Source organism: Oncorhynchus nerka, linkage group LG7, assembly GCF_034236695.1.
Source record: "Oncorhynchus nerka isolate Pitt River linkage group LG7, Oner_Uvic_2.0, whole genome shotgun sequence".
Classification (NCBI taxonomy): Eukaryota; Metazoa; Chordata; class Actinopteri; order Salmoniformes; family Salmonidae; genus Oncorhynchus; species Oncorhynchus nerka.
Genome location: NC_088402.1, coordinates 17,563,982 through 17,591,896, shown reverse-complemented (window position 1 = coordinate 17,591,896; position 27,915 = coordinate 17,563,982). Strand labels below are relative to the sequence as shown.

The following is a 27,915-nucleotide window of genomic DNA, read 5'->3' as shown; positions in this document are numbered from 1 at the left end:
CTGTGGATATAGATACTATTGTACCCGTTTCCTCCAGCATCAGGTCCTTTGCTGTCGTTCTGGGATTGATTTGTACTTTTCACACCAAAGTACATTCATCTCTAGGACACAGAAGGCTTCTCCTTCTGGAGCGGTATGACAGCTGCGTAGTCCCATGGTGTTTATACTCGAGTACTATTGTTTGTACAGATGAACATGGTACCTTCAGGCATCTGGAAATTGCTCCCAAGAATGAACCAGACTTGTGGTCTACACCCCCCCTCATGTCAAGCAAAGGGGCACTGAGTTTGAAGGTAGACCTCAAAATACATCTACAGGTACACCTCCAATTGACTCAATGTTAATTAGCCTATCGGAAGCGTCTAAAGCCATGACATTTTCTGGAACTTTCCAAGCTGTTTAAAAGGCAGTCAAATGAGTGCATGTTAACTTCTGACCCACTGGAATTGTGAATTTTAGTGGTGTTTGACTCCAACCTAAGGGTATGTAAAAACCAGCCTCCTGTCTTCCCTCTGGAAACTTCTATTGCTGATCTACACCGATTTCAAAAACTTCTCCAGAATCAGAATGGAAATCCGGCACATTGACAGAACTTTAACCCCAGAACAATTATCTTCTGGCAGAGTTGTAGTCTATGGTTACTAGTCATGAGCCATAACAGTTACAACTACACTAGTGTTAGGTCATTGCTTTGTAACAAAACTCAGCCCAGGCAGAGGGGGTGGTAAAATGAAGCATATAAACCTTTATTGAACAGCTTCTTGAAAAAAATATTTACAAAGTGAATATACAGCAAAAGACATACTGTTCAAGGGATTCAAGTATGCAACCACGGGGGGGGGGACTAGTTTCATGGGAGGGAGAAGAGGGGAAAGGGGCTAGACAGTGAACAGAACAGCCATGCACCACCTTGAAAATACATGTCTGACAAATGATTATATGGGTGGGGGAGAAATAAATCAATATTTCATATGATCCACGGTGTTAATTTTCAAACAACTATATATCGACTGAGGAACTAGTCCCTGACAGTTTTGGATGAGGAATAGGTCCATGAAAAGAGACAAATCACCCATCCCCTTATTTCCACATCCTACCCATTTCTCCACATCCTCCTCAGTCCCTTTCCCAGTAAACAATGTTGTCCTATCACTAAAATACGTACCAAAGCACAGGCTTTCACCTGACTGCTTTGCACTAAACACTATGGCTAAACATATTGTAAAAGTCAAAAAAAAAAATACAGAGGGGCGAGAGAAGAGACAGAACAGTCCTGAGAGACAGGATCAGGGACAGGATGGAGGTCAAGGTCAGGGGGGCCCACAGGTGACATCAGCTGGGCAAGGAAGGGGTGCTACTGCGCCTCATCCTCAGGACAGGAGTGCCAGGTCAGCCTCTCCTCGTAGAAGGAGATGACCACCTGAGGGCAGCGAGTGTTGGCCTCCCGGGCCGGGACAAGGTCTGCCTCGTCCGAGTCTTTCCTGAAGAGCCAAGGGACAGTGGTTGGTGTTTACTAGTGGCTACTGAGCCGAATAATAAGGTTGACCTAGTCAGCTAGTAGCACTATTCAGCATAATGAAGTTCAGGTGCACATGATAAAAATAGAATGTGAAGTACCCAAAGGCAGTTATTTTAAGAGGTGAATATTGTTATAAACAGGGAAGATAAATTACATGAGGAATGACTTAGGCTGTGCAACACTGAAAAGGGATTGATATTAAAGATGAACAGCACAAGCTAGGAGGTTATGTTTTACAATTTGAGACTCACCACTTCATCAAGAACATAAGTTCTCCACTACTGTCAGTTGCACCGATGATCCTCTCTGGGTCCAGGCTCCTGGCAAAGCCCCGTGGCTTGTCACTCTGAAACACACACAGTACAGAAATAAACTACAGCTTCCATGCAACCCATCTGGCAAATCGGAACATACTGATACAATAACCATTGCACACAGACTAGCTGACAACACCACCCTACAATGATTTTAAACACTCACCACATCCTTCTTCTTCTTGGCTTTGTTTTCCTCTGTCTCTGGCTCATCTGTTGAGGACTTCCTCTTGTTGGAGTCAGGCTTTTCTACCACATTCTTCTGGGCTTCGAGGAAGGCCGAGATCAGCTCGGGACAGTCCAGGTTATCCTCTGGCTCCCAAGTGTTATCCGCTCTGAAAGGAAAGAGTAGTTAGTGGATATTTCTACAAATGACCATCAGCATGCTGGTAAGAAGAGTAACATGCTCTAGAAATGCAGCAGAGTATTAACATTTTTCAAGTGAGCTATACCTGTAACTAAAATGGCAGCCAAGTTCAATTCACAACTCAGATTATTTAAACAAGCTAGGTTCTGCAAGATAAGCATGCCACAGACAAGCATGACCCCATATCAGGGAAGCACTTCCAGACCTGGGTCCCCAGAACTGTGCACTCACTCTGTAAATCCTTTCCACTTGAGGAAAAATTCCACCTTCCCATTGACGATGCGCTGGTCCATCACCTTCTCCACAACATACTCCTCCGGCGGCTCTGCCTCCAGCACCTCCTTCTTGCCTTTGCCATTCTGCTTCTTACCCATGTTAGGCTGTGAAACAAGAGGGGAGGTTTTCATCTTTTTAAAGAGACGAATTTGGGTTTTAATAACATGAGACCACCTGACACAATGTTTACACAGGTTATTGTCCAGAACAAGGGTTTCCTAAACTCCACCCCCCGTCCGCCCCCATGCATGCTTTGTTTTACCCTCTAGCACTACACCGCTGATTTAAATAGCCAACTCATTCAAGCTTTGATTTTAGTCAGCTGTGTAGTGTTGGGGCAAAAACCAAAATGTGCACTCAGGGGCCACCCCCAGGACTGAGTTTGGGACACCCTGGTCCAGAACATCAATACAATAATTAAAACACTTGTAGTTTGCTGTACGCACACAAACTGGCCAGTGAAAACCTCTTAAGTTAAAACTGGGGGGGGGTTCAATTTATCATAGGAATGTGATACAAAATTAGGCAAGAGTGTGTCGGCTGTTGAGTGTTTATCCAACTGGATAATACACTACGTTCAAAAGTTTGGGGTCACTTACAAATGTCCCTGTTTTTGAAAGAAATCTCTTTTTGTCCATTAAAAAAAGATTGATCAGAAATACAGTAGACACCATTTATGTTGTAAATGACTATTGTAGCTGGAAACAGCAGATTTTTTAATGGAATATCTACATAGGCCCGGTGTCAGCAACCATCACTCCTGTGTTCCAATGGCATGTTGTGTTACCTAACCCAAGTTAATAATTAAAAAAAGGCTAATTGATCATTAGAAAACCCCTTTGCAATTATGTTAGCGCATCTGAAAACTGTTGTTCTGATTAAATAAGCAATAAAACTGTCCTTCACTCGTTGAGTATCTGGAGCATTAGCATTTGTGGGTTCGATTACAGGCTCAAAATGGCCAGAAACAAAGATCTTTCTTCTGAAACTTGTCAGTCTACTCTTGTTCTGAGAAATTAAGGCTATTTAATGCAAGAAATTGAAGATCTCATACAACGCAGTGCACTACACCCTTCACGGAACAGTGCATACGGGCTCAAACCAGAATAGAAAGGAGTGGGAGGCCCCGGTGCACAACTGAGCAAGAGGACAAGTACATTAGTGTCTAGTTTGAGAAACAGACGCCCCACAAGTCCTCAACTGGCAGCTTCATTAAATAGTACCCGCAAGATACCAGTCTCAACATCAACAGTGCAGAGGTGACTGCGGGATGCTGGCCTTCTAAACAGAGTTCCTGTCCCGTGTGATTTATTTGGGCTTTTTCTTTGCAACTCTTCTTTCTTTGCTTATTTTAGCAGTTCTCGCCATAATATGGACTTGGTCTTCAACCAAATAGGGCTCTTTGCATTAGAGGTCGACCGATTGATCGGAATGGCCGATTAATTATTCATAACAATCGGCAATCGACATTTTTGGACACTGATCATGGCCGATTACATTGCACTCCATGAGGAGACTGCGTGGCAGGCTGACTACCTGCGCATATTAGTATTTTCTGGTTTCTGTTGACTCCAACATGGCGGCTAATTTGGCAATCTGACACAGCGGTTGCATTAACCTGTTGCGACACCAGGGGCAGTATTTTCATTTTTGGAAAAAACAAAACAAAAAACTTTCCTGTTTTAAACTGGATATTTTGTCAGGAAAAGATGCTAGAATATGAATATAATTGACAGCTTTCGATAGAAAACACTAACGTTTCCAAAACTGTAAAGATATTGTCTGTGAGTATAACAGAACTGATGTTGCAAGCGAAAGCCTGAGAAAAATCCAATCCGGAAGTGCCCCAGGCTTTGAAAGCGCTGCGTTCCAATGACTCCCTATTTGGCTGTGAATGTACCATCAACAAGCTTACACTTTCTACGTATTCCCCAAGGTGTCTACAGCATTGTGCCGTAGGTTTACGCATTCCTGTTGAAGAATAGCCGTAGGCGAGCACATTGCGTAAGTGGTCACATGGTGGCTCCGAGAGAGATTCTCGCGTAAAGTACAGAGGTAGCCATTACTCCAATCGGTCCTAGAGAAAAACGAATTGCCCCGACGGATATATTATCGAATAGATAGTAGAAAAACACATTGAGGATGGATTCTAAACAACGGTTGCCATGTTTCTGTCGATATTATGGCGCCAATTTGGAATATTTTTCGGCGTTGTGGTGACCGCAATTTCCGGGCGATTTCTCAGCCAAACGGAGCTCTTTCGCCTACAAAAATAATATTTGGCCATCTACCTGGGAGTCTTGTGAGTGAAAACATCCGAAGTTCAAAGGTAAACTATTTAATTTGATTGCTTTTCTGATTTCCGTGACAAGGTTGCCTGCTGCTAGCAAGGCATAATGCTATGCTATTATAAACTTCCACAAATGCTTGTCTAACGTTGGCTGTAAAGCATATTTTGAAAATCTGAGATGACAGGGTGATTAACAGAAGGCTAAGCTGTGTCTCAATATAGTTCATTTGTGATTTTCATGAATATGAATATTTATGTCCGCTGCGTTATGCTAATTAGTTTCAGGCGATGATTACGCTCCCGCATGCGGGTTTGGGAGTCACTAGAGGTTAAAACTTCTTAGGGATAGGGGGCCGCATTTTCACTTTTGGATAAATAGCGTGCACAATTTCAACTTCCTGCTACTTATGCCAGGAATATATTATATGCCTATGATTAGTAGGTGTGGATAGAAAACACTGAAGTTTCTAAAACTGTTTCAATCATGTCTGTGACTATAACAGAACTTACGTAGCCTCTGACCGTTCCCTCAGTTGTCTTTGCCAAGGGATATTCGATAGCGACCATTTTACAGTTCCTACGACTTCCACGGGATGTCACCAGAATTTGGTTGAAGTTAATCATTGGTGCAACGAAGAAGAAGCACATCCGGGAACAACGTTACACCGTTGAGAGTTACGCAAGATGAAAAAAGGTGCATGGTTTGTTTACTTGCTCTATTGAATACAGATTGCCCCGTCTACAATTTGATCGATTATTAACGTTTAAAATACCTAAAGTTGAATTACAAAAGTAGTTTGAAATATTTTGACAAAGTTTATAGGCAACTTTTGAAATGTTTTGTAGTGACGGTGTGTTTTGGCAAGCTGTTTTTCCCCCGGATCAAACGTGCTTTATAAATGGACATTTTGGGTATACATGGATGGAATTAATCTGAAAAAAAAGGACCAATTGTGATGTTTAAGGGACATATTGGAGTGCCAACAAAGAAGCTCGTCAAAGGTAATGCATGTTTTATATTTTATTCCATGAGCTGTCTCTCGCGCGCCTGTGCGAGTTCGTTGCGTTCCATTGCATTTCCAAAGGAATTCTCCGGTTTAAACATTATTGGCGATATGTTAAAAACATCCTATAGATTGATTCTATACATAGCAAAACATTACTGAACATAACACCAATGTAAACAGACTTCTGGATACAAATATGAACTTTAACGAACAAAACATACATACACTGTGTAACATGAAGTCCTATGAGTATCATCTGAAGATCAAAGGTTGATAGATTTTCTCTCCATTTCCGCCTTTTGGGACTCCTGTCTTTGGCTGGAAAAATGGCGTGTTTTTCTGTGACTAGGTGCTGACCTAACAATCATATGGTGTGCTTTCGCAGTAAAGCCTTTTTGAAATCGGACACTGGTGGGATTAACACGTTTCTTTAAAGCTGGTTGAGAGAATTCCAAGACTGTGCAAAGCGGTCAAGACCAAAGGGTGGCTACATAATCTCAACTATATTTATTTGTTTAACACTTTGTTACTACATGTTTCCGTATGTGTAATTTCTTAGTTGACATCTTCACTATTATTCTACAATATAGAACATAATATAAATTAAGAACCCTTGAGTAGGTGCCCAAACTTTTACTGGCCTACATATTGACCCTCCCCCCAACCAAACTTGCATAAATTGGAGAACTACCTAAAACGTTTAAAAAATGTTTGCCATTTCCCCAGGGGATGTCCAATAAGATGTGCAATTACATTAATATTTTAAATGACCAGTACAGGTCCACGCCATGCTGTCGGGGTACTCACAAACCATTCCAACACAGAAAAGCTGCTTTAAAAAAAACAAGGTTACGTAATTACCATATTTTGGAGGGGAAAAAACGACTTCACTCATACCACAAATAATTACTGGTAATATTTCATAGAAATCTGGAAACACTGGACAGTTACTAAAAGTAGTGATACCTCTGTCCCAAATATTGCATTTCCCATCGTTCTGTTATCCTCCTTATTGAGCTTTGAACAGTCTCCTCAAGTCGGTAGTTGCCAAGCAACATTAGATCGTTCGATCAAAATGCTGAAAGTGGAGGGAATCATAGAGCTCGTGCGCCGTGCACTTCACCAATATCCTCGCTAACAAACTAACTATTAGCTAAACAAAGGGCACACGGGTTGTCATTTTATTATCGCTAACGTTTGCTAGTTATATGAAATTATAGACGTTGAAGCGCACAGAAGTTAACGTTATGAACAATCCGTTGAGCCCCCCCTCCCCCAAAACATTTTTACAGGCCTAGTCTAATGCCTGTATTGATTTTGCTAGCAAAGTTAAGTAGCTACTCAATTTAATATGGGTGTTAAACTAACTTTCACTAGAAAATAAACGTTACTTTCTAAGCCATATTGTAGCGATTGTCTAAACTCTTAATTTTACTCATTACGATCTATCCAGATGCCTAGTCACTTTACCATGCCTTCACATACACACCTCAAAAACCTAGTACCTCTGCACATTGATTTGGTACCCCTTTATATACAGTAATACATTATTGTATTTTATTCCTCGTGTTACCATTCCGATTTTGCATTGTAGGGAAGGGCTCGTAAGCAAGAATTTCACCGTAATTCGACACCAGCGCATGTGACCAAATTTGATTTGATACGAAACAACCGGCGGGAGCTTAGCCAACTAGGTAGTGTGCCAACATTAGCTAGCTAAATAAACGTTTGTTATCCAGTTGTGGTAGATTGCTAGTTAAGTGGAATTTAACTATGTTCCCTACAAGCTTCCAGGGGCTTATCAGACGTTGGGTTAACAAAGGCCGGACAAATTGTGATTGCAAGGCCCAAAACCTACAACGTGAATATAGTTATACTAAGTTACCTGGTTGATTGGTCAGTGAGAATTAGACCTTCCTTTCCTAAAATGGCAGCTAGCTAACAAGTTACATAAGCTTCCTAGCAAACAATGGAATCACTTTGTCAGTGTAGCTAGCTAAACTGTAGCAAGTTGGCTACTGGTGGCTAGCATGACCGTGCGCTAAAGCAAAAATAAAGACGACACATATGCATCACATCAATTATAAGTGTACAGCCTATAATTTACATAATCATTTGACGTTGGATCTTGAGGGACTCACCTTGAAAATCAAGAAAAAGCTGATGCAGAATGTACGACGGAAAAAGAACAAGCGGCTTCGTCCTTACCGCGTGCGGTGCAGAATATAAGTTGCTGCTGCGCGCGCGCCAAAAATAAACCTCCCTTTCTACGGGTGCCGCAAGGGTAACTAAACTTCCTTATGTGGTTTCAAAATAAATGTTCATGGATGGATCCAAACCCCAGAAAGGAGCTTTAAATCCACAGTGTGTAAAATGCACCCTCGGGAAACGTAATGCGATACAACGTAATCGTTTTACCTTTAAGTCAAATAATCTAAATCAATCAAATGTTATTAATCACATACACATGTTTAGCAGATGTTATTGTGTAGCGAAATGCTTGGGTTTCTAGCTCCAACAGTGCAGTAATATCTAACAATTTCACAACAATACAATTTGTTCTGGACCTGGGGCCTGTTGCACAAAACTAGGATAAGGGATTAAGCCAGGATATCTTGGTGATCCTGGCTCAATTGATCCGTAATCCGGTTGCACTAAAGATGGATAGGGGGCAGGAGGATATGTTATGGTATAAATTACCATGGAGATTTATTCTGTGGAGCTAGCCTGCTCCAGACCAGGCTAAATTCCAGGATCTATTTAATCTCATCCCTAATGTCAGTCAGCAGTCACCACAAATGGAAACCAATAGTTATTTCACTGCTCACTATACATTGTTATCACATAACTAGACCCACTGTTATTATTTAAACGTTTGTGATCATTAATTTCAATGATTTTGGATAAAAAATGATTTTTAGATGATGTTGCTATCATTAGATAATTTACAGTTTCCCATAGACTATAAGGCTATATATAAAATGATAGAATATTAGGGCCACAGAGGGGAAAAAAACAAGTCATAATATTGTAACCAGTTGTTTTAAAGGAGGACAGTTGTTAAAATGACAGATGTGGGGCATTTCGTGAAATTGTACTTCTGTTTATGAAACCATACTAAGACATGCTGATGTGCCAGAATATTAAGTATCACATTGTCATAAGTATCAAAACAATATGTAGCTTTTCTGCAGAAAGAACCAGCCTCATAAATTTATGACTTTATCCTTTTTCTTCAGTGTGGCCCTAGTACTCTGTCATATAAACAAATACACATTCCATATGAATATAAAAACACAATGTGTAACATTATGTTCCTTTATTGAATAAGGACAAAACAAAGCAGGTAAACCATCAGCTCCTTTCGAAACTGAAGTCAGTGACTCTACAAGATGGAAAGCACAGAATCCAAGCATATTATACAAAATGATACATACACATTCAAAGGTCTGTATATAACACACCCTGCATGTCTGCACACTAAAATAAATGCAGGACAAATCCATACACATCAACTGAACAGACAAATGAATGGATGCAGTAGCCTCCCTGCAGCCTTGTATTACACACAGTATACCGCACAAACATCATAAGAGGCCAAATTCGTCAAAAAACGAACCCAAAAAAACCCAAATTCCTCTGCCACCGCAGGACATATTTAACCAAAATTGAAAGCACACATACTAACTAAAATAATTCAACACATATTGGTCCCTCAGCAGCCGACCACTGTCGTCATCAGGGAAGATTGCCGGATTGTCCCAGTCCATGGCTGGTGGCACTCTGGGGGCCCTCTCCTTCCTCAGGCAGGCCACATTGTGGAGGACAGCACAAGCCACAGTAATATCACATGCCCTAACAGGGCTGACCCTTAATTTGTGAAGGCAGTGAAAGCGTGCCTTCAGGAGGCCAAAGGTCATTTCAACTCTGGCCCTGGTCCTGGCATGGGCATGGTTGTAGGCCTGCTGTGCTTCCTGGGGGTCTGTGAAAGGTGTCAGGAGAAAAGGCTGGCAGCCATACCCCCTGTCTCCCAGCAACACACCAGAGAATTCACCTGTCAACACAAAATCTCATCATTACTACCTCATAAACACAGTGATATTCTTGACACAGCCATGATGGTTATAAATAGGGGTTGTGTGGCTTACCTTGTGATAGGCACTGATAGATTTCAGAGGCCCGAAAGATTCTGGAGTCATGGACTGAGCCAGGCCATTTTGCCACAACATTGCTGATCACACAGTCAGCATTGCAGACCATCTGAAATCATAAGATGAGGAATATTACACCAATCAATGCACATCACTGGCAATGCAGAGTGTTCAATGGACAATATCAAAAAGTTATGTTCACCTGAACATTAAGATTTCCTATTCACAAAATCGGCCTCATGGGCACCTGAGGGGGCTTTTATCCTTATGTGTGTGCAGTCCACTGCACCAATGACATTGGGGAAACCTGTCACAGGGCTCCGGGCAGCCGAGCGGAAATGGAGGAAAACTCGCCTCCCCTGCGGCCCTGGCATCCTTTCACTCCCTCCTCTCTACATTTTCCTCCTCTGTCTCTGCTGCTAAAGCCACTTTCTACCACTCTAAATTCCAAGCATCTGCCTCTAACCCTAGGAAGCTCTTTGCCACCTTCTCCTCCCTCTTGAATCCTCCTCCCCCCCTCCTCCCTCTCTGCAGATGACTTTCAACCATTTTGAAAAGAAGGTCGACGACATCCGATCCTCGTTTGCTAAGTCAAACGACACCGCTGGTTCTGCTCACACTGCCCTACCCTGTGCTCTGACCTCTTTCTCCCCTCTCTCTCCAGATGACATCTCGCGTCTTGTGACGGCCGGCCGCCCAACAACCTGCCCGCTTGACCCTATCCCCTCCTCTCTTCTCCAGACCATCTCCGGTGACCTTCTCCCTTACCTCACCTCGCTCATCAACTCATCCCTGACCGCTGGCTACGTCCCTCCCGTCTTCAAGAGAGCGAGAGTTGCACCCCTTCTGAAAAAACCTACACTCGATCCCTCCGATGTCAACAACTACAGACCAGTATCCCTTCTTTCTTTTCTCTCCAAAACTCTTGAACGTGCCGTCCTTGGCCAGCTCTCCCGCTATCTCTCTCAGAATGACCTTCTTGATCCAAATCAGTCAGGTTTCAAGACTAGTCATTCAACTGAGACTGCTCTTCTCTGTATCACGGAGGCGCTCCGCACTGCTAAAGCTAACTCTCTCTCTCTCCTTCCTCTAGACCTATCGGCTGCCTTCGATACTGTGAACCATCAGATCCTCCTCTCCACCCTCTCCGAGTTGGGCATCTCCGGCGCGGCCCACGCTTGGATTGCGTCCTACCTGACAGGTCGCTCCTACCAGGTGGCGTGGCGAGAATCCGTCTCCCTCACCACGTGCTCTCACCACTGGTGTCCCCAGGGCTCTGTTCTAGGCCCTCTCCTATTCTCGCTATACACCAAGTCACTTGGCTCTGTCATAACCTCACATGGTCTCTCCTATCATTGCTATGCAGACGACACACAATTAATCTTCTCCTTTCCCCTTCTGACGACCAGGTGGCGAATCGCATCTCTGCATGTCTGGCAGACATATCAGTGTGGATGACGGATCATCACCTCAAGCTGAACCTCGGCAAGACGGAGCTGCTCTTCCTCCCGGGAAGGACTGCCCGTTCCATGATCTCGCCATCACGGTTGACAACTCCATTGTGTCCTCGTCCCAGAGCGCTAAGAACCTTGGCGTGATCCTGGACAACACCCTGTCGTTCTCAAATAACATCAAGGCGGTGGCCCGTTCCTGTAGGTTCATGCTCTACAACATCCGCAGAGTACGACCCTGCCTCACACAGGAAGCGGCGCAGGTCCTAATCCAGGCACTTGTCATCTCCCGTCTGGATTACTGCAACTCGCTGTTGGCTGGGCTCCCTGCCTGTGCCATTAAACCCCTACAACTCATCCAGAACGCCGCAGCCCGTCTGGTGTTCAACCTTCCCAAGTTCTCTCACGTCACCCCGCTCCTCCGCTCTCTCCACTGGCTTCCAGTTGAAGCTCGCATCCGCTACAAGACCATGGTGCTTGCCTACGGAGCTGTGAGGGGAACGGCACCTCAGTACCTCCAGGCTCTGATCAGGCCCTACACCCAAACAAGGGCACTGCGTTCATCCACCTCTGGCCTGCTCACCTCCCTACCACTGAGGAAGTACAGTTCCCGCTCAGCCCAGTCAAAACTGTTCGCTGCTCTGGCCCCCCAATGGTGGAACAAACTCCCTCACGACGCCAGGACAGCGGAGTCAATCACCACCTTCCGGAGACACCTGAAACCCCACCTCTTTAAGGAATACCTAGGATAGGATAAAGTAATCCTTCTCACCCCCCTTAAAAGACCTAGATGCACTATTGTAAAGTGGCTGTTCCACTGGATGTCATAAGGTGAAAGCACCAATTTGTAAGTCTCTCTGGATAAGAGCGTCTGCTAAATGACTTAAATGTAAATGTAAATGTCACACAAAGTAATGAGTATCCTACTATGTGTTAACAGTTGTCCTGTAATTTGTAGATCCTCTTACCTGCAATCCTATAGAACTCCTCTTTGATGTCACAGAGTCTTCTGTGGCCAGGGAAGGAGATGAAGACATCTGCTAATGCTTTGATAGCCAGACACACACTCCTTATTGTGCGGCAAATTGTGGCCTTGTTCAGCTGTTCTGCATCCCCCACTGAGTACAGGAAGGCTCCACTAGCAAAAAAGCGCAAGGCCACACAAACCATTTGCTCCACACTCAGTGCATGGCTCCGTGCAGTGCGGTGCTTAATCCTGGGACCCAGTAGTCTGCATAGATACCTGATGCCATCTGCAGAAAACCTGTATCTTTCATATAGATGGTCATCAGGGAAGGCCAGTGGGTCCAACCGGTCCCTGAAGACCCTTTCTCGCCTGAAGGCTCTCCTCAGCACAAGTGCTTCTTCATCCACCACATCTCGCACGAATGGGCATGCCATTGTCAGAGCAGAAAGGAACACACAATTTTGGGCCTTCATATAGGCTAGTGGCCACACCTGGTGCTGGGGGGGTGGGCAAAAGAGGGCGATGCCTTATAACGATGACTTGGTTGTACTGATTGCTGGGAAGGTGGTTGCCATACAACTTTCTGATAGCTTGTGAGCTCTGTGAACACAATACAATTAGCGCAGCTGGAATTTGGCAGGATGTGATGTCCTTTTATTAATACGCACTATGTTGCCAGGCTGGTTTTCCCACTGTATAGCATCTGGGTCCTGTAAAAGAAATTAGATTTTTTGATTTTGATGAGGACTCCTCACCATTGTAGAGTAAATAGTACTTTCACAGTCTTAACATGATACCTCATGCCTTCTGGAATCCAGAGAGATGGTCTCCTCCTCATCATCATCTCCATCATGTGCTGTTGCTGCTGCACTGGGGCCTTCACCCTATCACATTTAATCGGATTCATATTGAAGCTAGTAGACAAGACATGCCAGGCCTACAGTATGCCTTTGATGGAGTACTCACTGGATCAGCATCGTCTGGTGCTTGTGCTGGTGGCTCTAACAGGAACACAGTGCTGCCAGGCACTGCAAGGCAATAGGTAAACCAAAGTCAGACAGTCCAAATTGATTCAATATGAATGTGGTTGTATCCCATGTAGAGATGGAAGGACATACCTTGAATGAAGCGGGTGGCATCTTGGGAGGAACCTATGCTCGTCTCTTTCCCCCAGGGATCCCCTCTAAGACGGGCCTGCCTTTATTTAGCTCCAAGGCCATGTCCTCTGCTGGGGTAAGGTCAGCCTTTGGTGACCCACCACCCGTGCCTTGTCTGTGGGTATTCTTTTTCACTGCTAAAACAGTACAGACAATGTGTGAGCAGGCACCTTCTGGGTACAATATATGCTTGTGCTTTGTTAAATATTAGTCAGGGACCATACCATTCTGCAGAATGTTCTTGTATTTGATTTTGACCTGCTGCCATGTCCGTTTTGGCCCGTTCATGTTTAATCTCTACACACACACACACACACACACACACACACACACACACACACATTTAATGGAGTCACACTGCAAAAATTACTTGGTATTTTTGTCTTGTTTTCAGTAAAAATATCAAAAAATGTATCATAGCTTTATACAGTGTGATGGAGTTACTTTACACAATTTCACTCATATCTGCAGTGCATTTCAATTAAAAATTTAACCGTTTCATAATTACAGTACAACTGCATTTTTGGAGATGTGAATTAAATATTTGAATTGTAATTGTGATGTTTCAGCGGAGCGGTGAGTGTGTAATTGTGCACTACTTACGCATTCAGGCGGTCTGCAATACTTTGCCACACTTTTTCTCTTTGCTTTATCACTGTGGCGGTGTTGCCTTTCTTCTTAATTATATATTTTACCTCCTCGTATGCCTCCATGAGGATTTGTGCTTCCGACGGGGAAAAGTACGCGGCTCTAGTTGCCATGGTAAATCAGTTAATCTGTGATCTGTGGCGGGTCTATTTGAGTGAGCCGTGAGCGCGCACCTATCCAGGATTGGTTTCACCTGGTTAATGAATCCGTGTCTGCTCATCCTGGCTTGGTCTTTGTGCAACCAATTAAGCCTGGACGCACATGTTTTGGCTTCATTGAGCTCAGCTGAGTCATTTATCCCGGATGTCTTAATTCTACTTTTGTGCAACAGGCCCCTGGTTTCCCAAAAGCATCTTAAAAAAACTCCACCCAAAAACTGTCTTTTGGTATTTATTTCATTACTCCATTGTTGACATAGTCCCAAAACGTTTTACTTGTCAGCAATCAAGTTTTCAAACTACACTACAGTGCATTCGGAAAGTATTCAGACACCTTTATCTTTTCCAAATTTTGTTACAATACAGCCTTACTAGTTAAATATATACATTTAAAAAAAAACATTCTAAAATGTAGTAAATCGAGTAATAAAAATAATATTTAGTCATACACACAATACCCCAATCAAATTGAAGAAACATCTCAAGGATGATCAATGGAAACAGGATACACCTGAGCTCAATTTCAAGTCTCATAGCAAAGGGTATGAATACTTATACTTAAGTTATCATTTTTTCTTCTAAAAACCTGTTTTTCGCTTTGTCATTATGGGGTGTGTGTAGATGGATTTCATTAATCATTTTTACTCAATTTTAAAATAAGGCTGTAACATAACAAAATGTGGAAAAGGGGAAGGGAACTAAATACTTTCTGATTGAAATGTATATATACACAAAAGTATGTGGACACCCTTTCAAATTAGTGGATTCGGCTCTTTCAGCCACACCGTTGCTGACAGGTGTATAAAATCAAGCATTCAACCATGAAATCGCCATAGACAAACATTTGGCAGTAGAATGGTCTTACTGAAGAGCTCAGTGACTTTCAATGTGGCACCGTCATTGGATACCACCTTTCCAACAAGTCCGTTTGTAAAATTTCCAGAGTGGTGCAGCGGTCTAAGGCAGTGCATCGCAGTGCTAGAGGCGTCACTACAGACCCTGGTTCGATTCCATGCTGTATCACAACCAACCGTGATCGGGAGTCCCATAGGGAGGCGCACAATTGGCCCAGAGTCGCCTGGGCTGGGTTTGGCCGGGGTAGGCCGTCATTGTAAAAAAAGGATTTGTTCTTAACTGACTTGCCTAGTTAAATAAGGTTAAATTAAAAAGACTAGGCCACACAAGCTCACAGAATGGGACCGCCAAGTGCTGAAGTGCATAGCGTGTAAAAATTGTCTGTCCTCGGTTGCAACACTCACTACCGAGTTCCAAACTGCCGCTGGAAGCAACGTCAACACAAGAAATGTTAGTTGGAAGTTTCATGGGTCTCCAGAGCCGAGCAGCCGCACACAAGCCTAAGACCACCAAGCGCAATGGCACGCGTCGACTGGAGTGGTGTAAAGCTCACCGCCATTGGACTCTGGAGCAGTGAAACGTGTTCTGTGGAGTGATAATTCACTTTTCACCATCTGGCAGTCTGACGGACGAATCTGGGTTTGGCGGATGCCAGGAGAACGCTACCTGCCAATATGGAAGTGCCAACTAAAGTTTAATGGAGGTGGAATACTGGTCTGGGGCTGTTTTATAAGGTTAGGGCTAGGCCCCTTAGTTCCAGTGAAGGGAAATCTTAACGCAACAGCATACAATGACATTCTAGACGATTCTGCTTCCAACTTTGTGGCAACAGTCTTGGTAAGGCCCTTTCTCGTTTCAGCATGAAAATGCCCCCGTGCACAAAGCGAGGTCTGTACAGAAGTGGTTTGTCGAGATCTGTGTGGAAGAACTTGACTGGCCTGCACAGAGCCCTGACCTCAATCCCATTGAACACCTTTGGGAGGAATTGAAACGCTGACTGTGAGCCAGGCCTAATCACCTAACATCAGTGTCCAACCTCACGAATGCTCGTGGCTGAGTGGAATCAATGTTCCAACATCTACTGGAAAGCATTCCCAGAAGAGTGGAGGCTGTTAAAGTGGTAAAGGGGTCCCCATGATTACCCATGATTTTGGAATGAGACTTTCGACGAGCAATTGTCCACATACTTTGTCATGTAGTGTTTGTAACTTTCAAAATCATCCATGTATGATGCATTTTCCATCATATGATGCAATATGTATCATACAGAGATTATTTCTGTATTTTGAAAGTTTCATATCTTTTAAACTTGATTGCTGACAAGCAAAACATTTTGGGACCATGTCAGCATTGGAATAATGAACCAAATACCAAAAGATAGTTTTTGGGTGCAGTTTTCCTTTAAGGTTAAGTTCTTCAATAGAACCATGAAACCAGGCCCTGCTCCAGTAGAGTAGCATGTGTGTATATTGGGAGTGAGTCTTGAGGTGGGCTAAACATGCTGTCGATAGGATTCCACATAGAAGTGTTCAGACCAAAGATAGACAACTTAGTTTTGTTAAACATTTAATAGTTTTTCTTAGGAAAGAACCATATCACCAAGAACATCAATAGTGCTCTTAGAAAAAGGAGATAACTCCGTTTGTGACTTAACATCCTGCCCTGTACAGCTTTAACACAAATCAATCCCAGTCGAGCAAAGCCATGTTTATATATAAAACAAGAAGAAAAAAAACTTAATGGATTTGTAAAAATGAATTCAGCCTCATTTACTCAAACACACATGGCAATCAGAAAACACACAAAACTAAAAAAGTGCCAAAAAATTAAAAAATACAATTCGAAAATTAAAAGATCTGTTCAACCTGGGAATCGGATTGGTTTTGTCCAAGGCAAAACTAACTTCTGAGACGTAAAGAACATTTTCAATATTTATTGAAATAAAGACCACATTTTCACTTGCTTGATGTAGGTAATATACAGCCTACCTCAGACTTTCTTGTATAACTCTGCACAGTATACTTTTTTCTGGTTTTATCTCTCAGTATACATTTTCTTCAATCTCTGTGAGCATTTCTCAAATAATACATACACACACACACACACACACACATATACAAGCACACTTTACTTCGGAACACAACAGTGGGTGAAGGCATTGTTTCAAGTTAAGGAGGGTTAGGTCAGTTGTATCACCAACCTTGACCTACAGTGAAGCATTTGCCGTGACTTGAGTGCACTTGTGTTCCCCAACAACCCATCTCCCCATGGAATAAAAAAAATGGCCTCCCAAAATCAGCCCAAACCATCCATAGTAGTTGTGAGGTAGAATGAAAACCATCAAACTCAAAGCCCTGTTTCAAAATATCAGAGGGAGGAAACATACAGTGCTTAAAAATACAAATGGAATAAAAATGTATAAAAAGTGATCATACATAAAAGCAATATGTACATCTATGCATCACTTTTTTATTTTATTTTTAAATGTAATGTCTCAAATGTCATATTTCAAATGACATGTCTGACATATCACCAGTTAGATTCAGTTTTGAAAGAATTTCAACTTAAAACTCCAGAACTAGGATCTATGGAGGAACATTGGTCTTTAGAACTTTTCAGAACGTTAGAAATCTTTATCAATAGATGCCAAACAACTACTATCAATTTCCAGTTGAGGTTAAAGGCCCAGTGCAGTCAACGTTCTGTTTTTTCTGTGTTGTGTATCATATTGTACAACAGCTGATGAAACAATACTATAAAAGGGTGAAAAAATGTGATCAGTTTTATTTTCTCATAGATGCTGGTTGAAAATCTACACAGGACCTTCTACATCAGCAGGTTTTGCATGGGTGGAGTTTCAACTTGCCTGGTGATATCAGCAGGTGTTAAATTAGTTAATAGACCAACAAATTGAGTTCCAAACCGCTCTGCCAATAACAGCTAGATTTCAGTCCCGTCCCCCCCCCACCCAGACAGTCCAAGCAAAATTCTTGCCAGCATTTTAATGGAAAACTATTACAGTAAGGTACTTCATTGTCACGCAGAAATGATTTGATATGAAAAAAATGTCTGCATTAAGCCTTTAAGCTATATAATTGAAATTCCCTTTTTTTTAACTAGCCTAAAATTGATTTAGTTGGAAATATTACAATTCTCCTTGTAAGAAATGCTTTAAAATTATAAAACCCTTTCATTTATATAGCAAGAAACCATTAGAGTCCAGTGTTTGAGCTACGTTACTTTTTCCAGAAAAAAAATCTCCATCACACGTTGTAACATTTGTATTTACATGCACGTTTTTGGGTTTACATTTTTTCTGTGTTTCTGTCCTTTTAGGCTCCAAGGTCAGAGAGTCCAGACAAGAAGGAAGAGAAAGATCCAGAAACACAGTCACATGACCAGAATCTGGCCCATAAGTTCAGAGAAAACAATAGCACATCCTTAAAACTTCAAGTCCCAGCATCAAGGCTTCTTCTCCTTCTTCCTCTTGTCCGTTTTACCTCCAGCTGTCGTCGAGGCAACACCAGGTCGCCTGATCTGCTGCACCACGACCCTCCCATTGGCCCCACACTGCAGGGTGTATCTCTCTGGGGTCAGGGGTCTTCCGGAGTCGTCCCTCAGCCTGGAAAGGACATCCCTGGAGAGGTGCTCCATGCGATGGCCTGCAGCTCCCAGAGCCTTGGCAGTGTGCTGCCTCTCCCTGAGCAGCCGGTTCCTCTGGGCCTGCAGCCTCTCCACCTCCTCCTGGAGCCCTGTGATGGCATCCAGCTTGCGCTTACGGCAGTTTTGTGCCGCCAGCTTGTTCTTCCCTCGCCTCCGGATATCCCTCAGGAGGGTGACCTGGGCTGCAGATAGGCCACGCCCCTCCAGCAGTTCCAGGAATTCCTCCACAGGCATGCTGACGATCTCCGTTGCCGAGAGCGGGACTTGTAACGCCCGGGCGCGGACTTCGTCGCGGCTAAGCTCTCGATCTTCGTAATCCTCCAGGTCATCGTCTTCGTCGCTGAAAGGCTCCTGTTTGATGGTTTTGTGGGGGAATGTGGTGGCTGATGGGTGGGAGAAGGCTGGGGTGGAGTAGCTGTGGTCGTGCCACACACTCTCACTGAGGTCCACAGGTGACCATGTTGTGTCGTAGTCAGAAATGTCCTTGGAGGGGAGGGAGTCCGCCTCGCTGCTGTAGCCCGTAGCTCCGCCCTCGTCCTCACAGAACGAACTGGAAGACGCTGACGACACCTCCGACGCACCTGGGAGTCAAATGTACATAGGAATATGTAAGCTACTTTAGAATGGAGATGTAGTATGCTTAACTTGCTATTCAGAAGTGTGCAATGTTTAGAATGCAGACAAATAATACATACACATATACAGTACCAGTCAAAAGTTGACACTATTTTCTACATTGTAGAATAATAGTGAAGACAAACTATGAAATAACACATAAGAAATCATGTAGTAACCAAAAAAAGTGTAAAACAAATCAAAATATGACATTCTTCAATGTGGCTACCATTTGCCTTTATGACAGCTTTGCACACCCTTGGCATTCTCTCAACTAGCTCTTCCAACAGTCTTGAAGGAGTACCCACATATGCGGAACACTTGTTGGCTGCTTTTCCTTTCAAATGGTATCAAGAATACGCATATCCTTGCTTCAGGTCTTGAGCTACAGGCAATTAGATTTGGGTGTCATTTTAGGTGAAAACTGAAGGGAAAAAAAGTTTGGATCCTTCGCCTTGATAGCAGTTTTTCACAAGCTTGGCATTCTCTCATCCAGCTCCACCTGGAATATTTTTCCAACAGTCTTGAAGGAGTTCCCACATATGCTGAGCACTTGTTGGCTGCTTTTCCTTCACTCTGCGGTCCAACTCATCCCAAACCATCTCAATTTGGTTGAGGTAGGGTGATTTTGGAGGCCAGGTCATCTTATACAGTACTCCATCTCTCCCTTATTGGTCAAATATCCCATAGACAGCCAGGAGGAATGTTTGGGTCATTGTCCTGTTGAAAAACAAATGATAGCGGGACTAAGTGCAAACCAGATGGGATGGCGTATCACTGTAGAATGCTGTGGTAGCCATGCTAGTTAAGTGTGCCTTGAATTTTAAATAAATCAGCAACAGCGCCACCAGCAAAGCAAACCCACACCTCATCCTCCATGCTTCACAGTGGGAACTACACATGCTAATATTTTAGTTTAAATCTTTATTTAACTTGAACAAATTCTTATTTACAATGGCGGCTTACCCCGGCCAAACCCTAAACCTGATGATGCTGGGCCAATTGTGTGCCGTCCTATGGGACTGCCAATCACGGCCAGTTGTGATACAGCCTGGAATCGAACCAGGGTCTGTGGTGACGCCTCTAGTACTGAGATGCACCGCCTTAGACCGCTGCGCCACTCGGGAGCCATCATCTGTTCAGCTATTCTGCGTCTCACAAAAACACTGCGGTTGGAACCAAAAATATCAAATTTGGACTCAGACCAAAAGGACAATTTTCCACCTGTCTAAGTGTCCATTGCTCATATTTCTTGTCCCAAGCAAGTCTCTTCTTCTTATTGTGTCCTTTAGTAGTGGTTTCTTTGCAGCATTTCGACCATGAAGGCCTGATTCACGCAGTCTCCTCTGAATAGTTTATGTTGAGATGTTTGTTATTTGAACTCTGAAGCATTTATTTTTGGCTGCAATTTCTGAGGCTGGTAACTCTAATGAACTTATCCTCTGCAGCAGAGGTAACTCAAGGTCTTCATTTCCTGTGGCGGTCCTCATGAGAGCCAGTTTCATCATAGCGCTTGATGGATTTTGCAACTGCCTTGAAGAAACTTACAGTTCTTGAAATTTTCCAGATTGACTGACCTTCATGCCTTAAATTAATGACAGACTGTAATTTCTCTTTGCTTATTTGAGCTGTTCTTGCCATAATATGGACTTGGTCTTTTACCAAATAGGGCCATCTTCTGTATACCACCTCTACCTTGTCACAACACAACTGATTGGCTCAAACGCATTGAGGAAAGAAATTCCACAAATGAACTTTGAACAAGGCACACCTGCTAATTGAAATGCATTCCAGGTGACTACCTCATGAAGCTGGTTGAGAAAATTCCTAGAATGCGCAAAGCTGTCATATCAAGGCAAAGGGTGGCTACTTTGAAGAATCTAAAATATATTTTAAATTTGTTTAACACTTTTTTTGGTTACTACATGATTCCACATGTGTTATTTCACAGTTTTGATTTCTACACTATTATTCTACAATGTAGAAAATAGTAAAAATAAAGAAAAACCCTGGTATGAGTCCAAACTTTTGACTGGTAATGTATGTGTGTAATCTATAGGCTAAGGTTGAGGAGATTCCTTCTCTTCCAAATCAGAGGATCATCATGTCCCCTGTCTGAACATTGCACCTTTCTAAAGCGGCCCCAGAAGTCTTCCAACTCACCCGGGGAGGTCGGGCCTCGAGAGCTGCTCTCCAGAGAGAGGCCGGAGTCTGAGTCAAGGTCCTCCAGGACCCGAGGGTCGATGCCCTGTGGATTCCCCAGCAGCTGGGCATCCATATTGTCCAGGCAGCCCTCCAGCCCCAGTAGGTTGATCTGGTCAAACACTGCCTCATCCAGACAGCCACCTAGTGCACCATGGGACAACGTCCCGTTACTCGTTCCGTTGACCACCGTGGTGAACGGTAGTGCGGCCAGCCCAGTGGTCGTCCCTGGTGACGAGTCAGAGGAGTTTGTGGACTCTAGTTGGAAAAGGGGCCCTCTTGGTTGCCGGGCAACCAGGGTCCTGACTCCACCCCTTGGTGGGATCATATCATAGGTGGAACCTGTTACCATGGCGTCACGGAGACTGACGTCCTGGCTGATGGCGCTGGAGATGTCGGCGTCGAGGTCAGACAGCTGCTGAGGAACCAGTGGGTCTAAATCCTGGATAACACAACACACACATATTATAAAAAGCGCAGACATACACACCCTGGCGGGCCTGAAATACAAAGAGCAGAACACAGTATTACACAGGTAAGTCACACCATCTCCCAGGTAAATCACACCATCTCCCAGGTAAATCACACCATCTCCCAGGTAAATCACACCATCTCCCAGGTAAATCACACCATCTCCCAGATAAATCCCACCATCTCCCAGATAAATCCCACCATCTCCCAGGTAAATCCCACCATCTCCCAGATAAATCCCACCATCTCCCAGATAAATCCCACCATCTCCCAGATAAATCCCACCATCTCCCAGATAAATCCCACCATCTCCCAGATAAATCCCACCATCTCCCATCCCACCATCTCCCAGATAAATCCCACCATCTCCCAGGATAAAAATCAGATAAACACCATCTCCCAGGTAAATCACACCATCTCCCAGGTAAATCACACCATCTCCCAGGTAAATCACACCATCTCCCAGGTAAATCACAGCATCTCCCAGGTAAATCACAGCATCTCCCAGGTAAATCACACCATCTCCCAGGTAAATCACACCATCTCCCAGGTAAATCACACCATCTCCCAGGTAAATCACACCATCTCCCAGGTAAATCACAGCAACTTCTAGGTAAAACCTAACATATTTGGGGTATGAAACAGTAATGACTATAACTACAGTTCCCTGAAGGAGGAAAATTAGGTACAACATACTATGGGGGAGTCTCACGACTTCAGTTGAAGGGATTGTAGATCCACCTGACAAGGCCAATAAAATCAGACCTCGCTGGAGGCCCGGCCTTCCACAGGTGATAAGCTCGAGGTTCGGAATCATTCCTTCGATTTAATACCGCTCTTCACCGTGCCCAGGAACAGGTGGTACGGAGACAAATAGGTGTTGTACCTTGTTTCCCTCCTTTAGGGAACAGTAGTAATAGTGATAATATTGAGAGCAGTGACTATATACAGGGAGCAGTAACATCCAAGCAATAAAACCTCCCAAAAGTGTATGGTGATCCACTGACTCCAGAGCCTCCAAAAGGGGGCCTCACACAGTGCCTCCAAAACCATTGCCAAGGTTTAGAGACCGGTCTAAGATGACGTACACCTTTCACAAAATGCACCACCAGGGGATGACCCTGCTGTGGTTCCGTCAATTCCCACATGACACGCTGAGACCGCTTTTACATTACATTTTTTAACACTGGTCCAATTGTGTGCCGCCCTGTGGGACTCCCAATCACGGCCGGATGTGATGCAGCCTGGATGCGAACCAGGGACCGCAGTGACGCCTCTTGCACCGAGATGCAGTGCCTTGGGCTCCCGAGTGGCGCAGCGGTCTAAGTGGAGAATGCTTGTAAAGCTCCTGTAGGAACATAATTATGTCCCTCACAGAGCACTGAAAAGTCCTTTATATTGGGACCAGAGATCAAACGCTTTCCACTTCTACACATACAGCCCTTGCAGACAATGGTAGAAATAACTTTTAGAGGTAAACCTCTAACCATCAGATCAGCCCTCTCAGGGGCCAAACCAGTGGGAAACCAAATCTCTGGCCTCGATTGCTGAACCTGCCTGTGTGCCTAGAACAGGAGTTTCCACAGATCCCTGCCTAAAAGGCGAATGATCTCCGCGAACCAAGGCTGCCTGGGCCAATGGGGAGCCAGGGCCAATGGGGAGCCACAAGACTCCATGGTAAGCCCTAGCTGCACACCCCCTCCAACGTGGGCTGAATTAGAACCACTGGCGGAAACGTGGAAAGGAGGGTCTGAGGTGCAATCTCGTCTAGAGTCCGACCCATATTTTTTGGATCCGATACCTATTCTGATTTTAGAGTGGAATATTAACCGATAATATATCTGCCAATATTTTTATAGTTGGAGTGGAAAAAAATATATTTTTCTGTAGGGATTGTGCTTAATTCCTTAGAGTCTAAGACGTTGGGGGGGGGGGGGGGGGGGGTGCTAATGTGACATCTGGAATTGTTTTAAGATAGTAGTAATGGTATGACCAAAGCCCATAGAAACAAATTGAATAAAACACACGGCAAACAGAAACAAGGTTGAATTATCTGTCCTATTTCTAGGAGATACAAAAAACTCAGGAAATATATATACTTCCTGAGTTTATATACAGTACCAGTCACAAGTCTGAACACACCGACTAAATCAAGGGTTTTTCTTTATTTGGACTATTTTTTACATTATAGAGTAATAGCGAAGACCTCAAAACTATGAAATAACACATATGGAATTGTTTAGTAACCAAATAGCGTTCAAGAAATCAAAATAGAGATTCTTCAAAGTAGCCTCCCTTTGCCTTGATGACAGCTTTGCACAAAAGTTATTTTGTGGAATTTCTTCACTTTGGGTTACTACATGATTCCATGTGTTATTTCATAGTTTTGATGTCACTATTATCCTACAATGTAGAAAATAATAAAAATAAATAAAAACCCTTGAATGAGTAGGTGCGTACAAACTTTTGACTGGTACTGCATAAATACACGTACGTGTGTGTGTGTAATATATACACACACAGTTGAAGTCGGAAATTTACATACACCTTAGCCAAATACATTTAAACTCAGTTTCTCACAATTCCTGACATTTAATCCTAGTAAAAAGTCCCTGTCTTAGGTCAGTTAGGATCACCGTTTTATTTTAAGAAAATGAAATGTCAGAATAATAGTTGAGAGAATGATTTATTTCAGCTTTTATTTATTTCATCACATTCCCAGTGGGTCAGAAGTTTACATACACTCAATTAGTATTTGGTAGCACTGTCTTTAAATTGTTTAACTTGAGTCAAACGTTTCAGGTAGCCTTCCACAAGATAATTTGGGTGAATTTTGGCCCATTCCTCCTGACAGAACTGGTGTAACTGGTTTGTAGGTCTCCTGGCCCACACATGCTTTTTCAGTTCTGCCCACAAATGTTCTATGGGATTGAGGTCAGAGCTTTGTGATGGCCACTCCAATACCTTGACTTTGTTGTCCTTAAGCCATTTTGCCACAACTTTGGAAGTATACTTGGGGTCATTGTCCATTTGGAAGACCCATTTGTGACCAAGCTTTAACTTCCTGAATGATGTCTTGTGATGTTGCTTCAATATATTTACAGAATTTTCCATCCTCATAATGCCATCTATTTTGTGAAGTGCACCAGTCCCTTCTGCAGCAAAGCACCCCCACAACATGATGCTGCCACCCCCGTGCTTCACGGTTGGGATGGTGTTCTTCAGTTTGCAAGCATCCCCCTTTTTCCTCCAAACAGTTCTATTTTTTTCTCCTCAGACCAGAGGACATTTCTCCAAAAAGTATGATCTTTGTCCTCATGTGCAGTTGCAAACCGTAGTCTGGATTTTTTTTATGGCGGTTTTGGAGCAGTGGGTTCTCCCTTGCTGAGCTGCAGGTTATGTCGATATAGGACTCGTTTTACTGTGGATATAGATACTTTTGTACCCATTTCCTCCAGCAACTTCACAAGGTCCTTCGCTGTTGTTCTGGGATTGATTTGCACTTTTCCCACCAAAGTATCTTAATCTCTAGGAGACAGTATGCGCCTTCTTCCTGGGCAGTATGACAGCTGCGTGGTCCTATGGGGTTTATACTTGCCTACTATTGTTGGTACAGATGAATGTGGTACATTGTGGTACATGAATGTGGAAATTGCTCCCAAGGATGAACCAGACTTGTGGAGGTCTACAAATTTTTTTCAGTAGTCTTGGCTGATTTCCTTTGATTTCTCATGATGTCAAGCAAAGAGGCACTGAGATTGAAGTTAGGCCTTGAAATACATCCACAGGTACACCTCAAATTGACTCAAATGATGTCAATTAATCTATCAAATCAAATTTATTTGTCACATACACATGGTTAGCAGATGTTAATGCGAGTGTAGCGAAATGCCTGTGCTTCTAGTTCCGACCATGCAGTAATATCTAACAAGTAATATAACCTAACAATTTCACAACTACCTTATACACACACAAGTGTAAAGGAATGAATACGAATATGTACATAAAAATATCAGTGATGCCCGAATGGCATAGGCAAGATGCAGTAGATGGTATAGAATACAGTATATACATATGAGATGAGTAATGTAGGGTATGAAAACATTATATAAAGTGGCAGAAGCTTCTAAAGCCATGACATCATTCTCTGGAATGTTCCAAGCTGTTTAAAGGCACAGTCAACTTAGTGTTTGTAAACTTCTGACCCACTGGAATTGTGATACAGTGAATGATAAGTGAAATAATCTGTCTGTAAACAACTGTTGGAAAAATGACTTGGGTCATGCACAAAGTAGATGTCCTTACAGACTTCCCAAAACTATAGTTTATTGACAAGAAATTTGTGGAGTGGTTGAAAAACACATTTTAATGAGTCCAACCTAAGTGTATGTAAACTTCCGACTTCAACTGTGTGTGTATGTATATTAATATATATATATTTTACCCATATTTAACCCCCTTTTCTGGGTAGGCACAAAACTACCTTAATACTTCCGTTTTTTTTAAACCGGTACTGGTTACCTTCAGACAAGTACCGTGACACTGGTGGATGAGCAAAACAGAGAACACCATCATGTCCGTGAGGGTTCATAGGTCAAACCTTTCAGATGCTAGAGATGTTTTCACGAGCAGACCAATTTTCAGAATGTCTCATGGTCTGACAAACACGGCTCCAGCTCTGCCACCTTTCAGATGGGGAAGTGCGCCAACGGTGGATTGAGATGCATCCAATGCAACAAAAAACATCCCTAGCTAAAACTGAATGACTTCCATCACAGAAGGCATCATCCCCAGTAGGCATAGGCACTGGCGAAAACACAGTGACCCCGCTGAAATTTGGTTAAGCAGAGCCGGAACTCCCTTAAAACTTTTGCTGAGGCCTGGGGAACAGTAGACGTGATGATACTGCAGAAGCGTGGGGTATGCACAACAAATTGTAACCTGTACCCTGACGTCACTGGTCACATGATCCAGGGCAACACTTCGCATGCGAGCCATTGGTCAGAGCATGTGAGCAGAGTTGAGCAGAGGGAAATCCCGCTCATGGAGCGGAGCTTGGCGCTCCACGTCCTTTTTCCAAATAAAAATAGTGCCGCTACAAATTCGCTCCAATAATTAAAAAAATAGATCACAATTTAACAAACATCCATCTATTTGTGTGACTATCTGGACCTTCCATTTGGTTGAAAACAAATCATATGATTTGCATGAAAAGTATTATAAACAAACTAGAAGAAGCGCTCACCATTTGAAATAGGCTACATGTCGTATTTTATGGAATATAGACACTAAATTGTTCAGGAGCCAGACAGGTAGCCGAAGGAACGAACATTTAATTATTTAGGCTTTATGATTTAAATTATTTCAAGGTTATAGCCTACAAAGAAATACATTGTGAAGCATCTGCGAGTTCGACACTAGGCTGGCATATTACAAAGAGCTCAGCATTTAACATTTTTGTTGTAATAAATCATTATAGTCAATAAATTGCGCATATAGGCTGTGACTTAGAATGAAATACAAAGGAAATTAAACAATTCAGAGCCTTTGAATTAATTTTTAGAAAAAGGAGTTTGGCTAGAGTGTGGCTTCAGGCTCGTGCGATGGTGCCTGGAGAGCCGGCCAGCATCTGAGAATATCCTTTCAGCGCTTGCATCCCACTGGGGATGCTAAACAGCCTTCAGGCCACCCGTCAGGCTGGGCAGGGATGCAGAGTTGTTTAAAAAATGTTCTATAGGTAGGCCTAAAGGTTTTTAGGGTAATTTTGATAGGGTTATTTTGACTATCAAAATGGAAAGCTCATT

General features: G+C 43.2%; 2 protein-coding genes and 2 long non-coding RNA genes across 5 annotated transcripts in view; all 4 read right to left on the bottom strand.

Moving 5' to 3' along the window:
- Positions 1 to 720: 720 nt before the first annotated feature.
- Positions 721 to 8,022, bottom strand: LOC115116331 (chromobox protein homolog 3-like). 2 transcript variants are annotated; one of them, XM_029644805.2, is made up of 5 exons: positions 7,915 to 8,022; positions 2,432 to 2,580; positions 2,000 to 2,168; positions 1,771 to 1,865; positions 721 to 1,481 (listed from the first exon to the last, which is right to left on the bottom strand). In XM_029644805.2, exons 2-5 carry the CDS (start codon positions 2,572 to 2,574, stop codon positions 1,355 to 1,357), a joined length of 534 nt encoding a protein of 177 aa, XP_029500665.1. In that variant the 5' UTR covers positions 2,575 to 2,580; positions 7,915 to 8,022; the 3' UTR covers positions 721 to 1,354. The 2 variants fall into 2 exon arrangements, with proteins under 2 accessions (XP_029500665.1, XP_029500664.1); XM_029644804.2 differs by having other exon boundaries at positions 2,432 to 2,607; positions 7,915 to 8,021.
- Positions 8,023 to 9,056: 1,034 nt separating this feature from the next.
- LOC135572422 (uncharacterized) lies at positions 9,057 to 10,069 on the bottom strand. The gene is made up of 2 exons (XR_010464284.1): positions 9,922 to 10,069; positions 9,057 to 9,827 (listed from the first exon to the last, which is right to left on the bottom strand). It is a non-coding gene; the product is annotated as an uncharacterized LOC135572422 (long non-coding RNA).
- Positions 10,070 to 12,317: 2,248 nt separating this feature from the next.
- On the bottom strand, positions 12,318 to 14,469 carry LOC135572314 (uncharacterized). Its single transcript, XR_010464206.1, has 6 exons — positions 13,724 to 14,469; positions 13,461 to 13,636; positions 13,309 to 13,370; positions 13,140 to 13,226; positions 13,011 to 13,052; positions 12,318 to 12,942 (listed from the first exon to the last, which is right to left on the bottom strand). It is a non-coding gene; the product is annotated as an uncharacterized LOC135572314 (long non-coding RNA).
- A 2,244-nt stretch (positions 14,470 to 16,713) lies between these two features.
- Positions 16,714 to 27,915, bottom strand: part of LOC115116330 (endoplasmic reticulum membrane sensor NFE2L1-like) — a 32,356-nt gene continuing 21,154 nt past the window's right edge. Inside the window, exons 4-5 of the mRNA XM_029644803.2 lie at positions 21,602 to 22,082; positions 16,714 to 19,404 (exon numbers count right to left, since the gene is read on the bottom strand). Coding sequence (XP_029500663.1) covers positions 18,623 to 19,404; positions 21,602 to 22,082 — 1,263 coding nt within the window. The 3' untranslated portion in view covers positions 16,714 to 18,622. The remainder of the gene's footprint in view (positions 19,405 to 21,601; positions 22,083 to 27,915) is intronic.